The following is an 18639-nucleotide window of genomic DNA, read 5'->3' on the forward strand; positions in this document are numbered from 1 at the left end:
CAACCCCAAGGAAAAAACATATAAGTAAACCCAGTCAACTCACGGGACCATGAGAAATAATAATAAACTGTTATTTTAAGCCCCTGCCTCTAAAAGAGTTTATTGTGCAGCAGTAGGTAGGTAATCAGATGACTAGCTGATAAAGAAACCACTGAAACATTTTTAAACAGGAGAGTGATAATAATTCAGTACATAACTGAACATTTTGAATAGGTGGGGCCTGGGGATCAGACTATTTAGAAAGTAGGAGATAAACACTTTCTTTGTCCCCTGCTCTCATACACATTCCAGTTTATTTGAAGTTTGAGGGCTACTGGATGGAACTGAGTGACATTTCTCCTCCCAGGACATATGGTATTTATCACATAAATTCTGAAGATATCAGAGAGAAAGACAGGGAGAGAGAGAGAGAGAAAGAGAGAGAGAGAGAGAGAGAGAGAGAGAGAGAGAGAGAGAGAGAGACTGACTCTTACACGGAACTTCTGATCCATGACTGATAAAGTACCAGGTTCCAACTCTGGTAGCAAGCTTTGAAGATAACACCAATGATCCCTGCTTCCTTGGTACTCACACTCTTATGCTTACGTGATTCCATGCCATATCAGACAGGGCTGACCCATGTAACCAATATGATATTGCAGAAATGGCCATGCAACGTGTGAGGTTAGGGTTTAAATGACATTGCAAGTCTTGCCTTGTTCTATCTTGGATCGCTCATGCTGGTCAAATCTGCTATCCCCATGTCTGTATTACTTTATCGTAAAAAGCCTTATGTATAGTCAAATGAAATTTGTTACCACATTTTTATCCTCAGAAATTTGTTGCCTATTCTTGGTCCTTTGTTTTTCCCTCTTAATGTTTAAATTCATTTATGGAATCATAACAAAACCTTGTTTGCGTTCTAATTGCATGTCTATTGATCAACATCATAGTAGGAAACATCTTTAGACTATTGACTCTTTCTCTTTTCAAACATACTAGATTTCTCCATATATTTAGGTCTTCTTTATAGTTAAACATATTTTTTGGTGAGAGTTTGACTATTTTTTATCAGCTATATTCTTAAGTACTTTATATTTTTCTTCCTTGGTAAAACTGGGATCTTTTAGAAATACTTTTTCTAAATCTGTTACTAGAATATAAAATTCAATTGAAATTCATTTGTTGATACCATATTCTTCTTGCTTACTAAATTCTCCCATTTATTCTAACAATTAATTTGGAGATTCTTTGAGTTTTAGATGGTGAAAACATACCATTTGCACATAGTAATAATTTCATTTACTCTCTTACTATGTCTAAATTTTCTGGTATTTTTTTCTAAGTACTTTCTACAACATAGTACACATGTAGTTGAATAGAAGATGTTTCCGATGGTGGAACACTTATCTTTCTGATTTTTAAGGAAATGTTTTCCTTTTGAGTCTCTGTAGTCTTCTTTATTATGTTAAGGAATTCCTTTTTCCTTCTTCTTTGTTAATTTTGTGTCATTCATTAATGGGTGTAGAAATTCACCAAATATTTTTTTCCCTTTTATGATGATCATGTATTGTTCTCCTTTAATTTCTTAATGATTATACTAATAGTTTTTCATAACCCTTACATTTCTAAGATCAACTTCTTTTTTTTTTCATTTATTGTATACTTTGGTGAATTTGATTTGCTTAGTATTTTCTGGGTTAAATGCTAAAAATTATTAAATATCAAGATATTTTGAAATAAGAGGATACTGTAATATTAATCTGAGTTTGCCTCATATGGAGAAACTAGAGAATGGATTTGAATATGCTAATGATAAGCGTTGTATTTTATTTAAAGGTAGAGACCAGTTGCACAAAATATGTGCACTTGCGGGGTGTGCAGGCATTCCTCAGCCCAGCTTACACCCTCTCACAGTCTGGGAGCCCTCAGGGGATGTCTGACTGAAGGCTTAGGTCCACTCCCTGAGGAGTGGGCCTAAGTTGTCAGTTGGACATCCTTAGCACTGCCACTTGCCAGCTGTGAGCCTGGCTTCTGGCTGAGGGGCACTCCCCTTGAGGGAGCGCACTGACCACCAGAGGGCAGCTTCTGCATCGAGCGTCTGCCCCTGATGGTCAGTGAGCATCATAGCGACCAGTTGTTCTGCAGTTCCATTGATTTGCATATTATTATTATTATTATTATTATTATTATTATTATTTATGATATCTCTTAAAATGTGAATGTGTTGCTAATTTGAGGAAACATGTTACCTAAATATTAAGGTTCCTAAGGGTTAAAAAATTTAACTAATTGGAAAGAAATTATGGTTTTGGTGTCATTTTGAAGGAAAAGGAAAGTGGATTCTGAAAGTTGTAACGTTTGGGAGGAAAGGGAGTTATATAAATGACACAGGCCAGTAAGCCAGGACAAGTGGAACAGGGAAACTGAGATGGTTAAACAGCAATTTGGAGCTGTTAGTAAATCCCATCTTCCGTAAACCAAGGAGACTTAACAGTAAATGATTTGCATTTTGCTTCCCTAACCAAAGGTCAAATCAGGGAAACAGATAGCAGAAGTCCAAATACTGTCCATTGCTGGCCACACCCAAGGACAAATGAAGTTGAAACTTTCTTGACCTAGAATTGGCTTTAGGTAATTCCAATAGGCCCTGGGATGCCTTAAGACCTTTGTACAGTGGAGACTAGGGACCAAGTTCTTAAGAAGAATGTACTGAGTATCTCTTCTACTTTAATCTCTCTCAGGTTAGAAGGCCTCCTGGCCCAAGGCCCTCCTCTTGAGTTCCTGGCTCATCACCATTCACCAGGAGACTGTTCTGGTCAAGACATGGAGGGAAACAAGTTGGGACTCTCCTGGGAAGAACCCTACCTTGTCTTGCCTACACTGAGACTGCTGTTCAGACTGCAGAACGAGGTTGGACCCATCAGGCACTGGTTAAGGGCTGGCCACCAGCTTCTCTGGGTGGAGACACCTCAACTTGGATGGCCATACCAAGACATAGCCCCTTGAAATTAACACTTAAGAAACTATAAGCTGACTATTTGCTTTAGGGTTCTGGCAAGCTGTGGGGGCTTTTACAATGTGGGCTGGGGAAATGTGCACAGCAATCCGTATCATGCTTACCCAGTTAAGTCATTGATTATAGATAATTTGAATGACTTGGATATTTCAGCCTTTAGGCTAAGAGATTGGCCAGGGCTAGGTTTAGGAGCAGATGTTGCAGGATAAGATCCCCTAGGAAGGTTTGCTCCAAGACTGGTAGCCCCAGCCACTACCATGCAAATAGAAGTAGGCTATAAGGAAATTAATGCCTGGGTGGGATGAACTAAATATTCTGTACATGCCCTAAATGAAAGCGAATGTTACGCTTGAGCGGCAGGAAGGCAGGAGGCCCATCTGGTCCCATATCCATTCAGATGGACCTTAGGTAGTAACGGGATGGAATGTGTGCTTGCCCTGTGTCAGGAGAAAGCTGCCTGGGGAAAGGCTTCCTGTAAAACTCTCTCCCCGTTGTTCCCATCCCATAGAGGTAAAGAGAAGGATCCCCCAAAACCACCCAGCCCTGTCCTCCAATGTAAACTATGCCTCCTGTCCCTCAAGGGGGGAAGAGGACTTGGAGTCTATGGGAGATTTATCCAGATGTGTAAATGGCCGGTATCCTCAGAAGCACTGTGGATACCCCCTGCTGATGTGAGATGGTGTTATGGGGACCATTCCTTGCGGCCTTGCCCAGCACCTGGAGCAGAACTTGCACGCTCATACAGTTGGCTTCCCCCTTCACTTTGGCAGATTGTAAACCGTTTTCAACGGACAGACTAGGAAGAGGACAGAGAGGCCAGGGGGCGCCTTTGACCCCATATTTACACAGATCCCACCGGGTTCCAGGAGGAGTGCCAAGGAGTTCAAGCCTAGAAATCAGATTGCTGCAGGATTTGAATCTGACTGTTCTGGTGTCCACTGTAATCAAGAATGTGGGTTGGATTCATTTTATTTACTATAACCAGCAAAAGATTGCTAACTATACTCGAGGTGCAGTTAAAGGTACAGCCAAACAACTAGATGGCACCAGCAGGGTGACTGGGGGAATAGGTTGGCTTTGGAAAGGGTTCTGGCAGAAACAGGAGGAGTGTGTGTCATGTTGGGGGGCCAGTGTTGTACATTCATCCCTGACAGCCCAGCCAGCCGGACCACCACTGAGCCTAGACTCTCAATTCCAATAATTACAGGCTGTTGTTGTACCTTGTGATTAAGCCCCTATCCCAGTGGTCGGCAAACTCATTAGTCAACAGAGCGGCAAACCATGGCTCTCGAGCCGCATGTGGCTTGTGAGCCGCAGTTTGCCGACCACTGCATTAGAGCAATGGTTCAGAGAGTGGAAGGGAATGATGGTATCCATGTTCACTGCTCCGATGACCAGGTTAGGAGTTCCAGTGATGGTGTATCAATCATCCCATGCATGAGGGGTCTTATGCAAAGGTTAATGGAAACTGTGTTGGCCAAACAGCAAAATTACCTCCTCTTAAACATTGCAGAGCGGGAATGCTAGTCAAGTTTGAAGAAAAGAGTTAAATAAGAAAAGTGGGGAGTTGTGGGAATAAATAAGTAATCTTTTCTATCAAAGAAGGGATTTTAGGCAGCTGCCATTTTGACCCCATGACTTACAGCTCCCTGGGGCCGCCATTTGAAACAGCAAAGGTCAGCCCCTCCCTTATGTCTTTAAATTAGCCAATGGCTCAAGAATGTGAGCCTAAGCTCTGGCCAATCAAGCGTGAGGGACAGATGATCTTGACGTGCATCAGACACAAAATCCCAAGCAGATGGCCTGCTCAGTGGGCGGGTTGCCAGACCCTGTGCGTGCACGCCTTCTGCAGGGGGAAAGGTTTACCTTGCTGTCTGGCTCCTGAGTGTCCTTTGTCTTCTGCCAGGAGCCCTGGTTTGGGGCTTGCCTTCTTTCTAACACCATGCAGACCCCACACTCAGTGAACTGATGGCTGCAGCTGGGAACACATGCAAATATGGAACAGAAACCCTGGGCAGCACGTTAGCCCTGCTAAAGACACCGCTGGGCTTTTCCTTGGTGATGTGGAGGGAAACGGGACTTTGGAAACTCAAGGATGTGACTTCATGCAAATAAGTGCCACTCATTCTCCCATGGGAGTCTCAGAAAATTCCTTTTCTGGTGACATTGCAAGGGCCCCACCTCCACCAGCAACCAGTGGGGACACAGAGAGCTCCCCATCGATAGCATCATATTTATTTTTCCCCATTTGCTTTGTTCATATCAGGATCTAAACATGCTCCACACATTGTATTTGAATGATACATTTCTCAAATGTTAAGAATGTAATATCGCTTTATTTTTAAAAATTCATTTGCTGAGGAAATGGAGTCATTTGTCCTAGAGTGTCCCACCTTCTAGACGTTGCTCATTATATTGCTGTGTTGTAACATGAAATATCTTCATCCCTGATACTTCCTGAGAATAGCCTAATGTTAATCTAAGGTTCTCAAAGTGTTTTGACCTCATGACACTTTTACACTTAAAAATTATTAAAGACCTCAAACTATTTTTATTCATATGAATTATTGATATTTATAATATTAGCTGTTAAAACTATTTTTAAAATGTTTTTTTACTATCTAGTTTTGATCATTTTCAAAAAACTTTCCCCCAAAATGCCCATATAGAATGACAAGTTTTTCTCTCAGTCCATTTTTCAAGTAAGAATTGTGATTCGTGAAAACTGTAGATTAAAACTGTTACAAATACGTTTTCTTAAGACAAACATTATATTTTATTGTGCAGACTTCCCATTTAGTCATAGAGAATATTGAAATAAATATATCCAAGGTTTCAGACTTGATAAAATTATTTTTACCATTTCATCAAGTTCACACAGGACAGTTTTTCAGTAAAAATGTCTTGTTTCTTGCAAGTGCATGGAGAACACAGGCTGATGCTGCTGCCTTGATTAATGCTGGTGCATCAGAACTTTTACTCACCAGTGGGTGTGGCTCGGTGTTTGACCCATCTTGCTTTCGTCCCACAGTGCGAATGTCAGCACAGTAAAAAAGACAGAGAACATTTTAGTGTCGTTATGAAAGTTACAACTGGAAGGGTCTGCCAGTCACAGCCAGAGAACACCGCTGTGAAGTGTCCAATGGCCTCGCCTGCTGTTCCTTCCTGGCTTCCCCGCTGAGTCCAAGACCTGTGACAGCACCTCTGAACCACTGCTCTCCCCTGGTTCTAATTGTTTCTTTTCCCTCAGCCAATACTCAGTTCTCAGCAATAATTCCTATTTCTACACCCGCCCGACTTTTACTTAGTTATTTCTTTTTATTTATTCTTAAAATACAAGGTTTAAAAGAAAAACATAGATACAGGAAAAAATGAAACATATTCCTACATATGCTTAGAGGGGCCAGTACTTGACCGATTGCTAAAAAAAATACAGTATCAACGTTTTTCTTATCTATTCAATGCCACATTTCTAAAGCACATAACGTAAGGATTTGTGCCAAAGGCTACCTTCATTCCAGGAAATTTTTCAGAATAAGAAAACGGCATAGGATGATAAAGTCCAAACTGCACCCGTTCCCTGAGCCCCTGTCCTGGTCCACGTGCCTGCTATTCATCCCAAGGCCACACCCTCGGACTCTTATAAAAGCCGCATCTTCTCTGAATTGACCAACCATCCCAGACACAGTACCTGCAAAACAGGTGAGTGGGAGCTGAGAGGAGGTGAGAGCCACGGCGGGGGTTGGCCTCACATATTTGGGGAGAGGCTATGGGAGGATTCTGGTCTTCAAAGAACATCAGTCTGAGGGGTAAGAGGGTGTACGGATTCTCCAATTATTTCCAGAATCATAAAAGGGGATAGATCAATGTATTTCTAGGCGTGTTGTCAAAGGAAAAGACAAGAGGAAGAACCGAGGGGTCCCTCCATGCCCTCTCTCGGACCACACTTCCTGAGTGATCTCTGCTTGCTTCCCCAAGTCACAGGGATTGTACAGCGCTGCCCACCATGGCCCTGCCCAGCGTGTCCTGGGTGCTGCTCTCCTGCCTGCTGCTCCTGTCTCAGGCGCAAGGTGAGCGTTCTCCACCTCCGGCACGGGGTTTCCCGGGAATGCTCAGGGCCAGGAAGTGGAGGAAGCCTCCGGGAGGCCTGTGGCGATGGTGAGGCGTCTTCTCACACAGTGAGACTGCCTGCCATTCCTCCATCCTCTCTCCTTTCTTCGGGGTAACTCCTGGTGGGGGCACCACGGTGGTCCGTTCACAGTGGAATGAGATGGTTCCCATTTTGTGAGTGGACTTGGGCAGGAGGAAGAGAGAAAGCAGGAAGGGTCAGGGGTGAGAGAAGCAGGAGAGTGGTAGGAGGGCTTGGTGTGAGAACGTCAGCGCAGAGTGGGGGAAGCGTTGGACTTTTGACTAAAGGGGGAGGATAGAGCGGAAGGGATGCTTCTTCATTTAATGGGGGTAGCTCAAGATCGAGAAGTCCTGAAAGTGTGGGAAACGGTGAGAGGTAGGCAAGAGTTTGGTGTTCATTCCCCCAAGAACTGGCTCCCAAATATTCCCACAGTCAGTCCCAACACCCATCCCCACACTGTGTCTCACTCCATTCCTCTCTCTTACCTCCATCCACCCCAGGTGAAGAGTCCAAGAAGGAGCTTCACTCTCCACGGGGAGCCTGTCCCGAAGGCTCCTATTCCTATCGCTTCAACTGCTATGCTCTGTTCATGACACCAAAATCCTGGGCCGATGCAGATGTGAGTAGGTGCATTTACAGGTGGAAGCATTACAGTAGGGACAGGAGGGGGAGGGGATGGCCTCCATTTTCCAGATTTTTTGAGGGTGAGGATGAGCACCCTCATCTTTTACACACACACCTCTTCTTACCCCTCAGCCCTGCCCTACCCCTGTGACGTCTCAGCCTCCTCCTCAGTCTGTCTTCTCCCCACACAGATTGCCTGCCAGAAGCGACCCTCGGGGTTCCTTGCGTCTGTGCTCAGTCCCTCTGAGGCATCCTTCCTGGCTTCTGTGGTCAAGAGCAATTCAAACACTTGCCCAGACGTCTGGATTGGGCTTCATGATCCCACACAGGTGCGATGGTATCGCCTGCCTATTAACTCTGAAGCTGCTGTGGCCATGCAGGCCACTCCCTGTCCCTGCGCCTGCCCAGAGAACCCCAGAACTTGAGATCTGCAGGGGTGTTTGGGGGAAGGGGAGGGTCTGGAGGTCAGGTGAGGAGCTGAGTTCTGTGAAGGTCAGTAGTCTCCAGCTGAAGTTAATCTGCCTCTGGTAGAGATTTGTATACAATTCAGACATGACACCCTGTAATTCAGTTCTCTGAGCTTCAGTGAGGAATCCTACATGAAAATGAGATTCATTTTTCCTTGTAGAAGAGCCATGGCCTCTGAGATTCAGGGTGTAATTATAAATTCGCTGCCAATTGTTGTCCAGCCGGGAACATGTTACTCTGAGCGGTTCCATTGGTCTTTGTGATTATTGACTTTTGGACTTACCACTGGGAGCAAGGAATTAGGGAAGGGGAAAGCTTCGTGACAACATATGGAATAGCAGACCAAACTCCATAATCCTGAGGAGGGGACCAGGTGTTCACCTGAGGGATCCTGCATAAAGAACTCTAATGACCACTCAACCTTACCAGGCTCCATCTCTACTCTGTAGGGCTATGAGCCCAATGCAGGTGGATGGGAGTGGAGCAATAATGATGTGTTGAATTACGTTGCCTGGGAGAGAACTCCTGCCACCAATTCTGGCTACTGCGGGAGCCTGTCACGAAGCGCAGGTAAGGAAGAGAAGAGCTACCTTCTGGCCAACCTTTCCATCCCCTCGTCCCCCGTTTCTGGGCCTATCCTTCAGGGAATTCTCCTGAACCAGAAAACGCAGTGTTGGTTTGTCTTCTCCCATCTCCTTTCATTTCTCTTCTCTTCCCCTGGAGAAGGTCACTGGTGACGATGTGGGCGGGGCTTTGAATCCTAGGCCAGAGTCTAGACATGTTTACATGTCTTTCCTTTGAGCTCTGAGATCTCCTAGCCCCATTCATCTTTTCTCTCTCCAGGACATCTGAAATGGAAAAACTATAACTGTGCTCAGAAGTTACCCTATATCTGCAAGTTCAATCATTAGGTGAGTCCAGCAGGTGTGGCTCAGTGGTTGAGCATCAGTCTATGAACCAGGAGGTCTCAGTTCAATTTCCTGTCAGGACATATGCCCAGGTGGCGGGCTCCATCCCTGGTGTGGGGTGTGCAGGAGATAGCCAATCAATGATTCTCTCTCATGATTGCTGTTTCTCTCTCTCTTTCCCTCTCCCTTCCTCTCTGAAATCAATTAAAAAACAAAAAATAATTAGGTCAGGTGGGAGCCAGCGGCCTGAGTTTGGGATGCAGCTCATCGAGGGACCAAGTGAGGACCCGCCGGAAAGGAATATTTTTCACACACTCTCAACCCGGACCTCTTCTTTTTCACCTTCCCTCCTCCTCACCCTCACTCCAGGCTTCCATGTGTCCCATGGCCTGAAGTCCCAGACAGTAGAAATAAATATTTTACTCAATTCTTGTGCATTCTTGTGTTCCAGTTTCATAGCAAGACTGAGGAATCAGTGGGTGTGGGAGAAAATCTAGGTGCTGCCCTTGTTCCGTTTCCTTCAGGCCCCTGGTTACAGTGACTGCAGGGACATCCCCACCAGCGTATTTGTGATGAGTATGTAGGCCCTGTTCACATGGGATTCACACACCCGCCTCTTTATGGTGTGGCACCAGCAGCATCGTGGGTTCCTGTTCGCCTCTGATGCTACTGTAACAGCACTTCTGACATCCCTGGCCAGAGGATTGGTGGTTCTCTTTAATTTGCAATCTAAATTGGACCATAGCTTATATAAAATATTAATTGCTTAGACCGTGGTAACAGCTGAAATGTAGAGCATTAGAAGTTGTTACTCTTCCTGAAGAAAAAAGTCTGAACAATTTGAAAACCAACAACTTTTCCTGCACCCATCACCCTGATGCCTGCCGAGGCCCCAGAGCACAGGCCTTCTCGTTTCTGTGGGAGCCGGAGCTGCCGACGCCTTGAGCTCTGAGGAACATTAAATGGTAATTGTGACAGATTGCTGAACACTGAGTGTGGATGCCGTTAAGAGAGAGAAACTGCAGGAGGCTGTGGTCTTAGGGAGGTTGCTTCTCTTTCGTGGGTTTTACTTCTGGAACCCCACCACATTCTTGTGATGAAGAATCTGTCCAGATAAAGATACCACAACGGAAGAAAACTGCATGTTAATAAACTTGATAGTTACAGGTGTAAAAATCCTCAACAAAATGTTATCAAACCGATTTCAACAGAACATTAACAGGGTCATATACCATGACCAAGTAGGAATTATTTCTGGGATGCCAGGAAGGGTCAACATATGCAAATCAATCAATGTAATACACCACATAAAGGCCAAAAATTCCTCGGTCATATCAATAGATGAAGAAAAAGCTCCGAGAATCTATGGCACAACATCACACCCGTAGTTAACAAATAAGGTGTTGTTCACTTAAATATGTTAAGAGGGTAGATCTCATGTTAGGTGTGTTAGCACAAAAAGAAAAACCCATAAACAAATAGTAGAACACAAGGAAACTCTCCGAGGTGATGGTAATACCTAATAACTTGGGTGTAGTGATAGCAACATAAGTGTTTACATAAATCCAAACTCCTAAATTGTATACATTACATATGTGCATTTTGGTATACTAGTTATAGCTACATAAATCGGGGGTAGGTGGTGGGGAAGGAACATAATACTCAGAAACTAGGACATTCCTTGTACCTTGGTCTTGGTTCTAGTGTCATTCTCCAATAAAAGAAACAAGAGCTTCTTGAAGAAATGGTTGAACCGAAGACAGAAGGTAACATCCTATATAATAGGTAATGTCCTATATAATAATCCTATATAATAAAGAGATAATATGCAAATTGACCCTCACGCCCTCACACAAGATGGCCACCCCCATATGGTCAAAGATGGCCACCACAAGATGGGAAGTTGGGAGTGACTGGGCCAGCAAGGGAGGGCAGTTAGGGGTGATCAGGCTGGCAGGGGAGGGCAGTTAGGGGCAATTGAGCCGGCAGGGAAGCAGTTAGGCATTAATCAGGCTGACAGAGGAGTGGTTAGGGGATGATCAGGCTGGCAGGCAGGTGAGTGGTTGGGATCCAGCAGACCTGGATTGTGAGAAAGATGTCCAACTGCCGGTTTAGGCCCGATCCCTCAGGGCATCCCCTGAGGGGTCCCAGATTGGAGAGCGGACAGGTTGAACTGAGGGACACACTCCCTGCACCCCCAGTGTGTGAATGCATGAATTTTGTGCACCAGGCCTCTAGTATGAAATAAAAGCAGAGCATCTTAGTGTGCCAGAAAGTAAGAAAGTAAGGAAATGTAAAAATAAAAACCTAATATTGGAGTTGTTTCAATGGACCCAACTGAAAGCACTGTTTAGGACCAAAGCTGGGAATAATTCAGCAACAAAGGAAATCAAATAGTATTGGATTGTAACTAAAAGTATAATGCAAATATCCATGAATCAATTAGTTTAGAATTACTTACATGTTAATACTAGAGGCCCGTTGCACAAAGATTCTTGCAATAGGCCTTCCTTCCCCTGACTGCCAGCACCAGTTTTCCTCTGGCAACTGGGACCCAGGCCTTCACTCTGGTCACTGCCTTCCATCTTCGCTCCAGCCAGAGCCTTTAGTCTTTGCTCCAGCCAGAGCACGGCTCCTGTAGCTCCCTCTGTCCCTCCGTCCCCCCCCCCTCCCGGCCACTCCATGCCTGCATGAGTGCTGTCTAGAGAGCGGCTGGGGGATGGGACTACCACCATCTTTAATTTGCATACTCACTAATTGGCTGGTGGGTGTTGTGAAGTGATGGTCAATTTAAATATTTCTCTTTTATTAGTGTAGGCTAGATTCCTGGTGCACAAAATTCATGCACGTGTGAGTGTGTCCCTCAGCCCAGCCTGCACCCTCTCCAATCTGGGACCCCTCGAGAGATGTCTGATTGCCCGTTTAGGCCTGATTCCAGTAGGATTGGGCCTAAACGGGCAGTTGGACATCCCTCTCACAATCCAGGACTGCTGACTTCCAACTGCTCACCTGCCTGCCTTTCTGATTGCCCCTAATCGCTTCTGCCTGCTAGCCTGATCACCCCCTAACCACTCCTCTGCCAGTCTGATTGGTGCCTAACTGTTCCCCTGGCAGCCTGATTGGCCCTAACTGCTCTCCCCTGCAACAGGCCTGTTGACCCCTAACTTCCCTCCCCTGCAAGCCTAGTCACCTCTAACTGCCCTCCCCTGCAAGCCTAGTCACCTCTAACTGCCCTCCCCTGCAGGCCTGGGTCCCCCACAACTGCCCTTCCCTGTAAACCCAGTCGCCCCCAACTTCCCTCCTCTGCTGACCTGGTCACCCCTAACTTCCCTCCCCTGCAGGCTTGATCACCCCCAACTGCCCTCCCTTGCAGGCCTTGTCCCTCCCAACTGCCCTCCTCTGCTGGCCATCTTGTGGTGACCATCTTGTGTCCACATGGGGGCAGCCATCTGGACCACATGGGGATAGTCATCTTCTGTGTTGGAGTGATGGTCAATCTGCACATTACTCTTTTATTGGATAAGATAGTATTAATATTTATTTATGATAATATGTATAATAATATATAATATTATATTAATCTATTAATATGTATGCAAAAACCAGTATTTCATGCAGAAAAAAATTCCAATAATTTATGAAGCTCCTCCACATTTATATAATTCTGTAAAACTAAAATTATTCTAAAAGTTAGTCTTTTTTTAAAAAGAATAACTAAAAACAAAATATAAAATAAAAATGTGGATTATATTACAAACTCATTTTTAGAAGTTTAAATGCCATAGACAAAAGTCATCTATCAAATTGTTACAAAATTTTCTAAAATCTTATTTCTGCTTTCCATCTTTACCTCACCCTAGACAAGACAATAACAATTTGAGAACCACACCATTAGTTCTTTATCCTTATGGTTGCTGATTGGAGTTACTTTCCTGAGTGCTAGTACAGAAAGGGTCTGGATGGATTTCCTGTCCTAGGGCCTGGAAACATTACCGCCTCAATCAAGACTGAACTTGGGAAGTCTTAACATCTGGCAAGATTTCTATAAATAATTATTAAATGAATAAAAAAATTTGAATAAGTGATATTTCTCTTGAAAAGCACCACTTATGCAAGTGAAGAAGGAGAATTTTAATGAAACAAAATATTTTTAGATCACCATACTATCACTACCTCATTGTTGTCACCTTTCCAGCCTCATACATGTGTAAAAATAAAGTATTTGGTCAATTCCCTCAACTGAAAGGGGGATGGGACTTTGGCCAAAATTTTTCAAAAGGGCCTGAAGCAACTCAGCATTTCTACCCAGATAAAAGACAGGACGCCTCGCTAAAGTGGAATGTCTACTAACAAATAGGCTGTGAGTAAAGTACACACCAAAGATTACATTGTTGCTCATTCTGGCAGATATTGCATATTTGCAAATGCTGCACTACATGTAAGGTTTTCATTCTCAAATAAATAGATGAAAGGAATAGCTGGTCTCCACCCTTTCCAGGATAGGCTGCCTGTCTCCAGAGAGAGAGGACTGCCAGTTACATCTGAAACCAACGAGAAGCACATCGAGTCCTTCATGTAGAAAATACCTGTCTGTTATTATCTGTCACAGGTAGGGACTATTTCCTCTTTATTCTCTAAAATAGTTTGTATGGGATTATATCTTTTTATGGCAAAAAGTATATTTTGGGGGACTTTGGCAGAAGTTTTCGGAAAACTCTCTTGACCTAAGAGATTTTAAAAAGATATAGATTAAATTGCTTAATAATTATAGTAGCACTTTTAAACTTGTCTTAATTTCCTCTAAAATAATTAGCAAATTTTCAAGTGCAGCCACAAAAAAAAAAAAAAAAAAAAGAAGGTGCACATTAGAAAAAAAAAAAAAAAGTGGCAATAGGTCTTGGCACCTGGCAGCCCAGCTCCTGCTGCTTTAAGGGGTGACTGAAAAGGACAACCCTCCATCGGCCCGACGTGTGAGTGTCTTACAAACACAGCGTCAATGGTCCCTGCAGGGCTCTGGGCTGCGCAAGTGGCCACATTCTCAGTACGAGAAAGTCCGATGAGGGAAGATACGTAGATCTATGGCGTGTTATGCTAATAAGTGAGTCCGTGCAGCTGCAGCAGCCCAGGCCGTTTCCATGACTCAGCAAGCGCGGTGCTTCTTTCTCCTTCGGCCCATCGCGGCAAACCCAGGTCTTCTTAGTCATTGTCTTTAAAGTTTCTTGCATGGGTGGAGGGGTTGGGATTCATTGTGTTTGAAGGAATTGATATCTTTTTAAATAAATTGACATATTTTCCATAAATATAAGACAGAAAAAATATCAAACTACTATTCATTCAACTACTTTTTGTTAAAATTTTAAAATTTGATTAGCATTTTAAAGTGATAGTCTCTAGGAGAGGGTCACACCCACAGGAGAGCCAGTAGACAACAGGGAGACATGTCTATATCACAGGTAAACTTTACCCCTCTATTGAGGTTTCCCTTGCTCTCATTTCACTCTCATCGAGTCACAAATTTTATAAAAAAACAAAATATGAAGTCGGTGACTTGATAGAAAATAACATCTCCCTGAATAAGGTCCATTTGTCTATTTGGAATTATCAGCCTCTGCATTATCTTGCCAGGAGGGCTAATGGTTTGTGCAGAGTAGACACCCGAGGCATTTAGCTGCAAGGTAATTTAAGAGGAGCCAAGTAAAAGGAATTTTGAGCACATCAGTAAGGTTGATATGGGAAGCCCTGGGGTCTTCCCAGGACTGATTCTGATTTTGGAACTCACCTTTCCTCACCTTTAGTCTCCTTTGCTGCAGCTTTAACTGAACAATAGCTATCAAGTGGAAAAGGAATTGGAGCAGAAGCTGGTAAACCAGATTTTGATTTCTGCTCTACCTCTTCTTAGCTGTGTATCTGTGCTGCCCCTCATTATTTAAATGAGACAAACTCAATACTCCTTTTAGACCAGGAAGGTATTGAACTCCAGCAGGTATTGAAGCAATTTCCCTGAGCCTGTCCTTCCTGTCCAGATTTTCCTTATTCCAGCTTTGAGAATGCTTTGTTCCTGTTTTCCACTACTTCAAAGATTGTTGCTCTCAATTAAAACATTGGACTCTATTCCTGCCATCTCCACACTAAGTGTTTTATGTGCTTTCTTAGTTGGATTAAATGACATATAATGACACTTTTATCTCTAACACTCTATAGTATACAACTTAAACAAAAAGTGCTTGGCAAAGATTAAATATTAACATTCTGCATTACAGATCCAGGAAGTATTCAACCGGGTAGTGATTTGCATATTATCATCAGACGATACCATTAATGACCCTGCACTCATTTGTTCACTTAAACAGATTTAGGAGTTCACGATAAGGTTATATGTTTGCTTTAAATTATCATGTTTTTGAAATGACTAGAAACTCAACTATGCCTTCAAGAATAGCACATCACCTCCAGCTCAATCCGGCACAATGCTGAGCACGGGAACTCAAGTGCAAACATGTCCCCGTTCCCTGGATTTGTTCATATAGACCACTGTTGACTCCAATATTCAACTTTTATATTGGGTGACCTCTGTCATTTTGCTTAATGTGTGACTTTGGTCTTCCTAGGGCTTTCCTTTTCTCCTCTAGATTTGTCTCTGCTTCCCTGCTGTATCAATTAGGATACTTTTGGCTATAACAGAATATCCAACCTAGAGCAGTTTCAATAACACAAAGATTTGTTTATTCACTTAAGAATTGAGGCAACGGGATTTTTCAGGGTTGACCAGAAGCCCAGAGATGACAAGGCTCTATCTAGGTTCACATCTGCCTGGTTGTCTTGACCTTTCCCTCATTGACACAAAATAACCACAGCCCCCTGGGCATCATCTGACAAGTTCCAACGCAGTGAACAAGGGAAGAGGGGGGGGACTTCCTTTGCATATTTCATACACTCTTTCTTATTATGAAGAGACATGTTTTCTCATAACATTACGGTTTATACAATCTTACATCTCATTGGCTCAGGCTTCTTTTAGGTTGCCTTAGCTGTTTGGATATAAAATGCTGACATGCATTCTAACTCACTAAAGCAAAATGTGATGGTTTTGGAAAGACACAGTTTATCTCAATGTACCCAAGATTAGGGCATATAGCTGAGTCTCATGAAGGACTAGGGGAAGGAAGAACAAAGCCAGAAAGTGAGATTACTCTCTCCTTCCTGTTTAATTTTGTAGCTTATATATGCTTTGGAAATACTAATTTAAAAGTTAAATTAAGAAAAGGCAGCCTGCACTGGATGGTTTTGTTAGGTGGCTAGAGTGTCAGCCTGAGGACCGAAGGGTCATGAGTTCAATTCCAGGTCAAGGGCAGGTACCTCGATTGCAGGCTGCATCCCTGACCCAAGTCAGGGAGCATGCAGGAGGAACCAATCCATGTGTCTCTCTCACAGCAATGTCTCTCTCTCCCCCTCCCTCCCTTCCACTCTCTCTACCATCCTTGTGCGACCATTAGTTGTGGGCTCAACCCCCAGATTAATGTTTCTCTCTCATCAATGTAACTCTCTATCCCTCTCCCTTCCTCTCTTAAAATCAATAAAAATATATTGGAGAAAAAAGAAAACACTAAGTTATGCAAAGCTAAGCAAGTTTGCTTACTGCATGGATTTTCCAAGTCTGTGTAAGCAAATGTGTGAAATTCAAAGAGAGGAACAGGGTGGGAGGCTTATCAGGCATTTGGCTACACATTTTTGTGTGCATGTTTTTGTTCTCTCTCTTTGGGAGAAATACCTATTAATAGATTGCAAGATAAATTCAGATTTAATAATAATCTAAAACACTGTTTTTCAAAACATGGGTTAAAAATGTTAGCCATTCAAATAAGTCTGTAGTGACACCTCATTGTGATTTTAATCTGCCTGTCTCCAATAATGAATGATGTTGAGAAAGTTTTCACTTGCAAATTTACCTCTGTGTAACCTTTTTGGTAAAATCTTTTGCCCACTTTGTATTAAATTGTTTGTCTTGTTATGGGGATACAAGAGTTCTTTAAGTATTTTAGATAAAATTTCTTCTTTAGAAATATTTGGAGACATTTTCTTATGAAAAGGCAGTGTCCCATGAAGAGCAAAAACTTTCATTTTGATCATGTTTAACTTTATCTATTTGTTCTCCAATATACTAGTAGTTTATAAATTTGGGAAAAAAAAATCTTTGGTTAACTCAAGGTCACAAAATTATCTCCTATATTTTCTTTTCCAAATATTATAAAGTTACATTATATATTTAGATCTACAATCCATTTTTAACTTCATTTTTAGCAAGATGTCAAGGCTAATTTATTTTGCATATGGAAATCAAATTGTTTCTGCACCATTTCTTAAAAAACTCTCCATTGAAAAACCTTTTTTTAAAACTATTTTTCCTAACTTTATTGAGGTATAATCGACAAATAAAAATTGTATATATTTAAAATGTACAGCATGACATTTCAATAAAATTGGAAGGAACCCAAGATAGAATGCAAATGACACCAAATGAATTTAACTTTTTCACAATGAATCACACAACTATACTGACTGAAGAGGTTGGAAAAAATAAGCTGCTTTAAAATAACTTTGGAAAACAATAGTTTGGACTGGATAATTATAAAGGCTAAAGACAAAAATTCTACATACTGTACTCTAGTAGGTAAGTTAAATTCTCACAAAATTCAGGATGGCAATGTGAAACAAAGGTACATGTACTGGTATACAAGAGTTGGATAAGTATATGCAACAGAAAAGAACTTCCTCCTTCTCCCCAGCTCTCCCGGTATTGTCTGGCATGCTTAGTGAGGAGGGCAGCCTCCAGGCTTTGACCTTCTAACTAAGATCGTCAGCATCACCCGGGAGCCTGTTAGAAAGGCGGAGTCTTAGGTCCAATCGAATCATAATGTTCATTTAAACAAGGTTTCCAAGTGACTTGAGTGCATATTGAAGTTTGAGAAGCATTGTTCTAGAGGACTAACGTTTTGGTGAGATAAACTGACCCCTGATGCATGACATCAGGCTGTGGACCAGGCGGGGAAGCATCTCTTGGAGATGGACCATGGTCTGGGCTTTCAGATTCAAGAGAGTCCACATCTCAGGGTAATTAATCTTCCTTTCCTACCCTTCTCTCCTCTTCATAGAGTCTTTTAAACATAGCCTGGTCCCGGCTAGTACTGGGATCACTTAAGGAGTGGTCTCTGCTGAGTGCCATGAGACACACAGTAGGCAACAGCAGGGGCCCCTTTCTCTGCTCTCAGCTCAGGGCCACTGTGGGCTGCAGGCCTTGGCTGAGGCCCCGTCATCTCTAAGCCAGCAATGACACAATGAGTCTTCCTGCTGCTTTGAATGTCTTGACTTCCCCTATGTCACCAATCAGAGAAAACTGTGTTTAAATGGCGTCTGTGCTCAGACAGGCCCACTTCAGTTATAACCCAGACATCTCACTTTTTATTCACTCACAGCCAACTGAACAGTCACCTGATTGTATCTTCAGGCATCCCTTT

The 18639-nt window shown here is 43.0% G+C and overlaps 1 protein-coding gene across 1 annotated transcript; it reads left to right on the top strand.

Moving 5' to 3' along the window:
• Positions 1–6675: 6675 nt before the first annotated feature.
• Positions 6676–9554, top strand: LOC311631253 (lithostathine-like). Its single transcript, XM_084901140.1, has 7 exons — positions 6676–6700; positions 6977–7068; positions 7628–7746; positions 7943–8080; positions 8669–8789; positions 9063–9130; positions 9354–9554. Exons 2-6 carry the CDS (start codon positions 7005–7007, stop codon positions 9128–9130), a joined length of 510 nt encoding a protein of 169 aa, XP_084757266.1. The 5' UTR covers positions 6676–6700; positions 6977–7004; the 3' UTR covers positions 9354–9554.
• The last annotated feature ends 9085 nt before the right edge of the window (positions 9555–18639 follow it).

This window comes from Pipistrellus hanaki (genome assembly GCF_964339955.1).
Source record: "Pipistrellus hanaki genome assembly, chromosome: 12".
NCBI lineage: Eukaryota > Metazoa > Chordata > Mammalia > Chiroptera > Vespertilionidae > Pipistrellus > Pipistrellus hanaki.

Coding starts and splice junctions, on each gene's coding strand:
- LOC311631253 (XM_084901140.1), top strand. CDS start 7,005: ATGGCCCTGCCCAGCGTGTCCTGGGTGCTGCTCTCCTGCCTGCTGCTC. Junction 7,747..7,942: donor AATCCTGGGCCGATGCAGAT/GTGAGTAGGTGC, acceptor CTCCCCACACAG/ATTGCCTGCCAGAAGCGACC. Junction 8,790..9,062: donor GAGCCTGTCACGAAGCGCAG/GTAAGGAAGAGA, acceptor TTCTCTCTCCAG/GACATCTGAAATGGAAAAAC.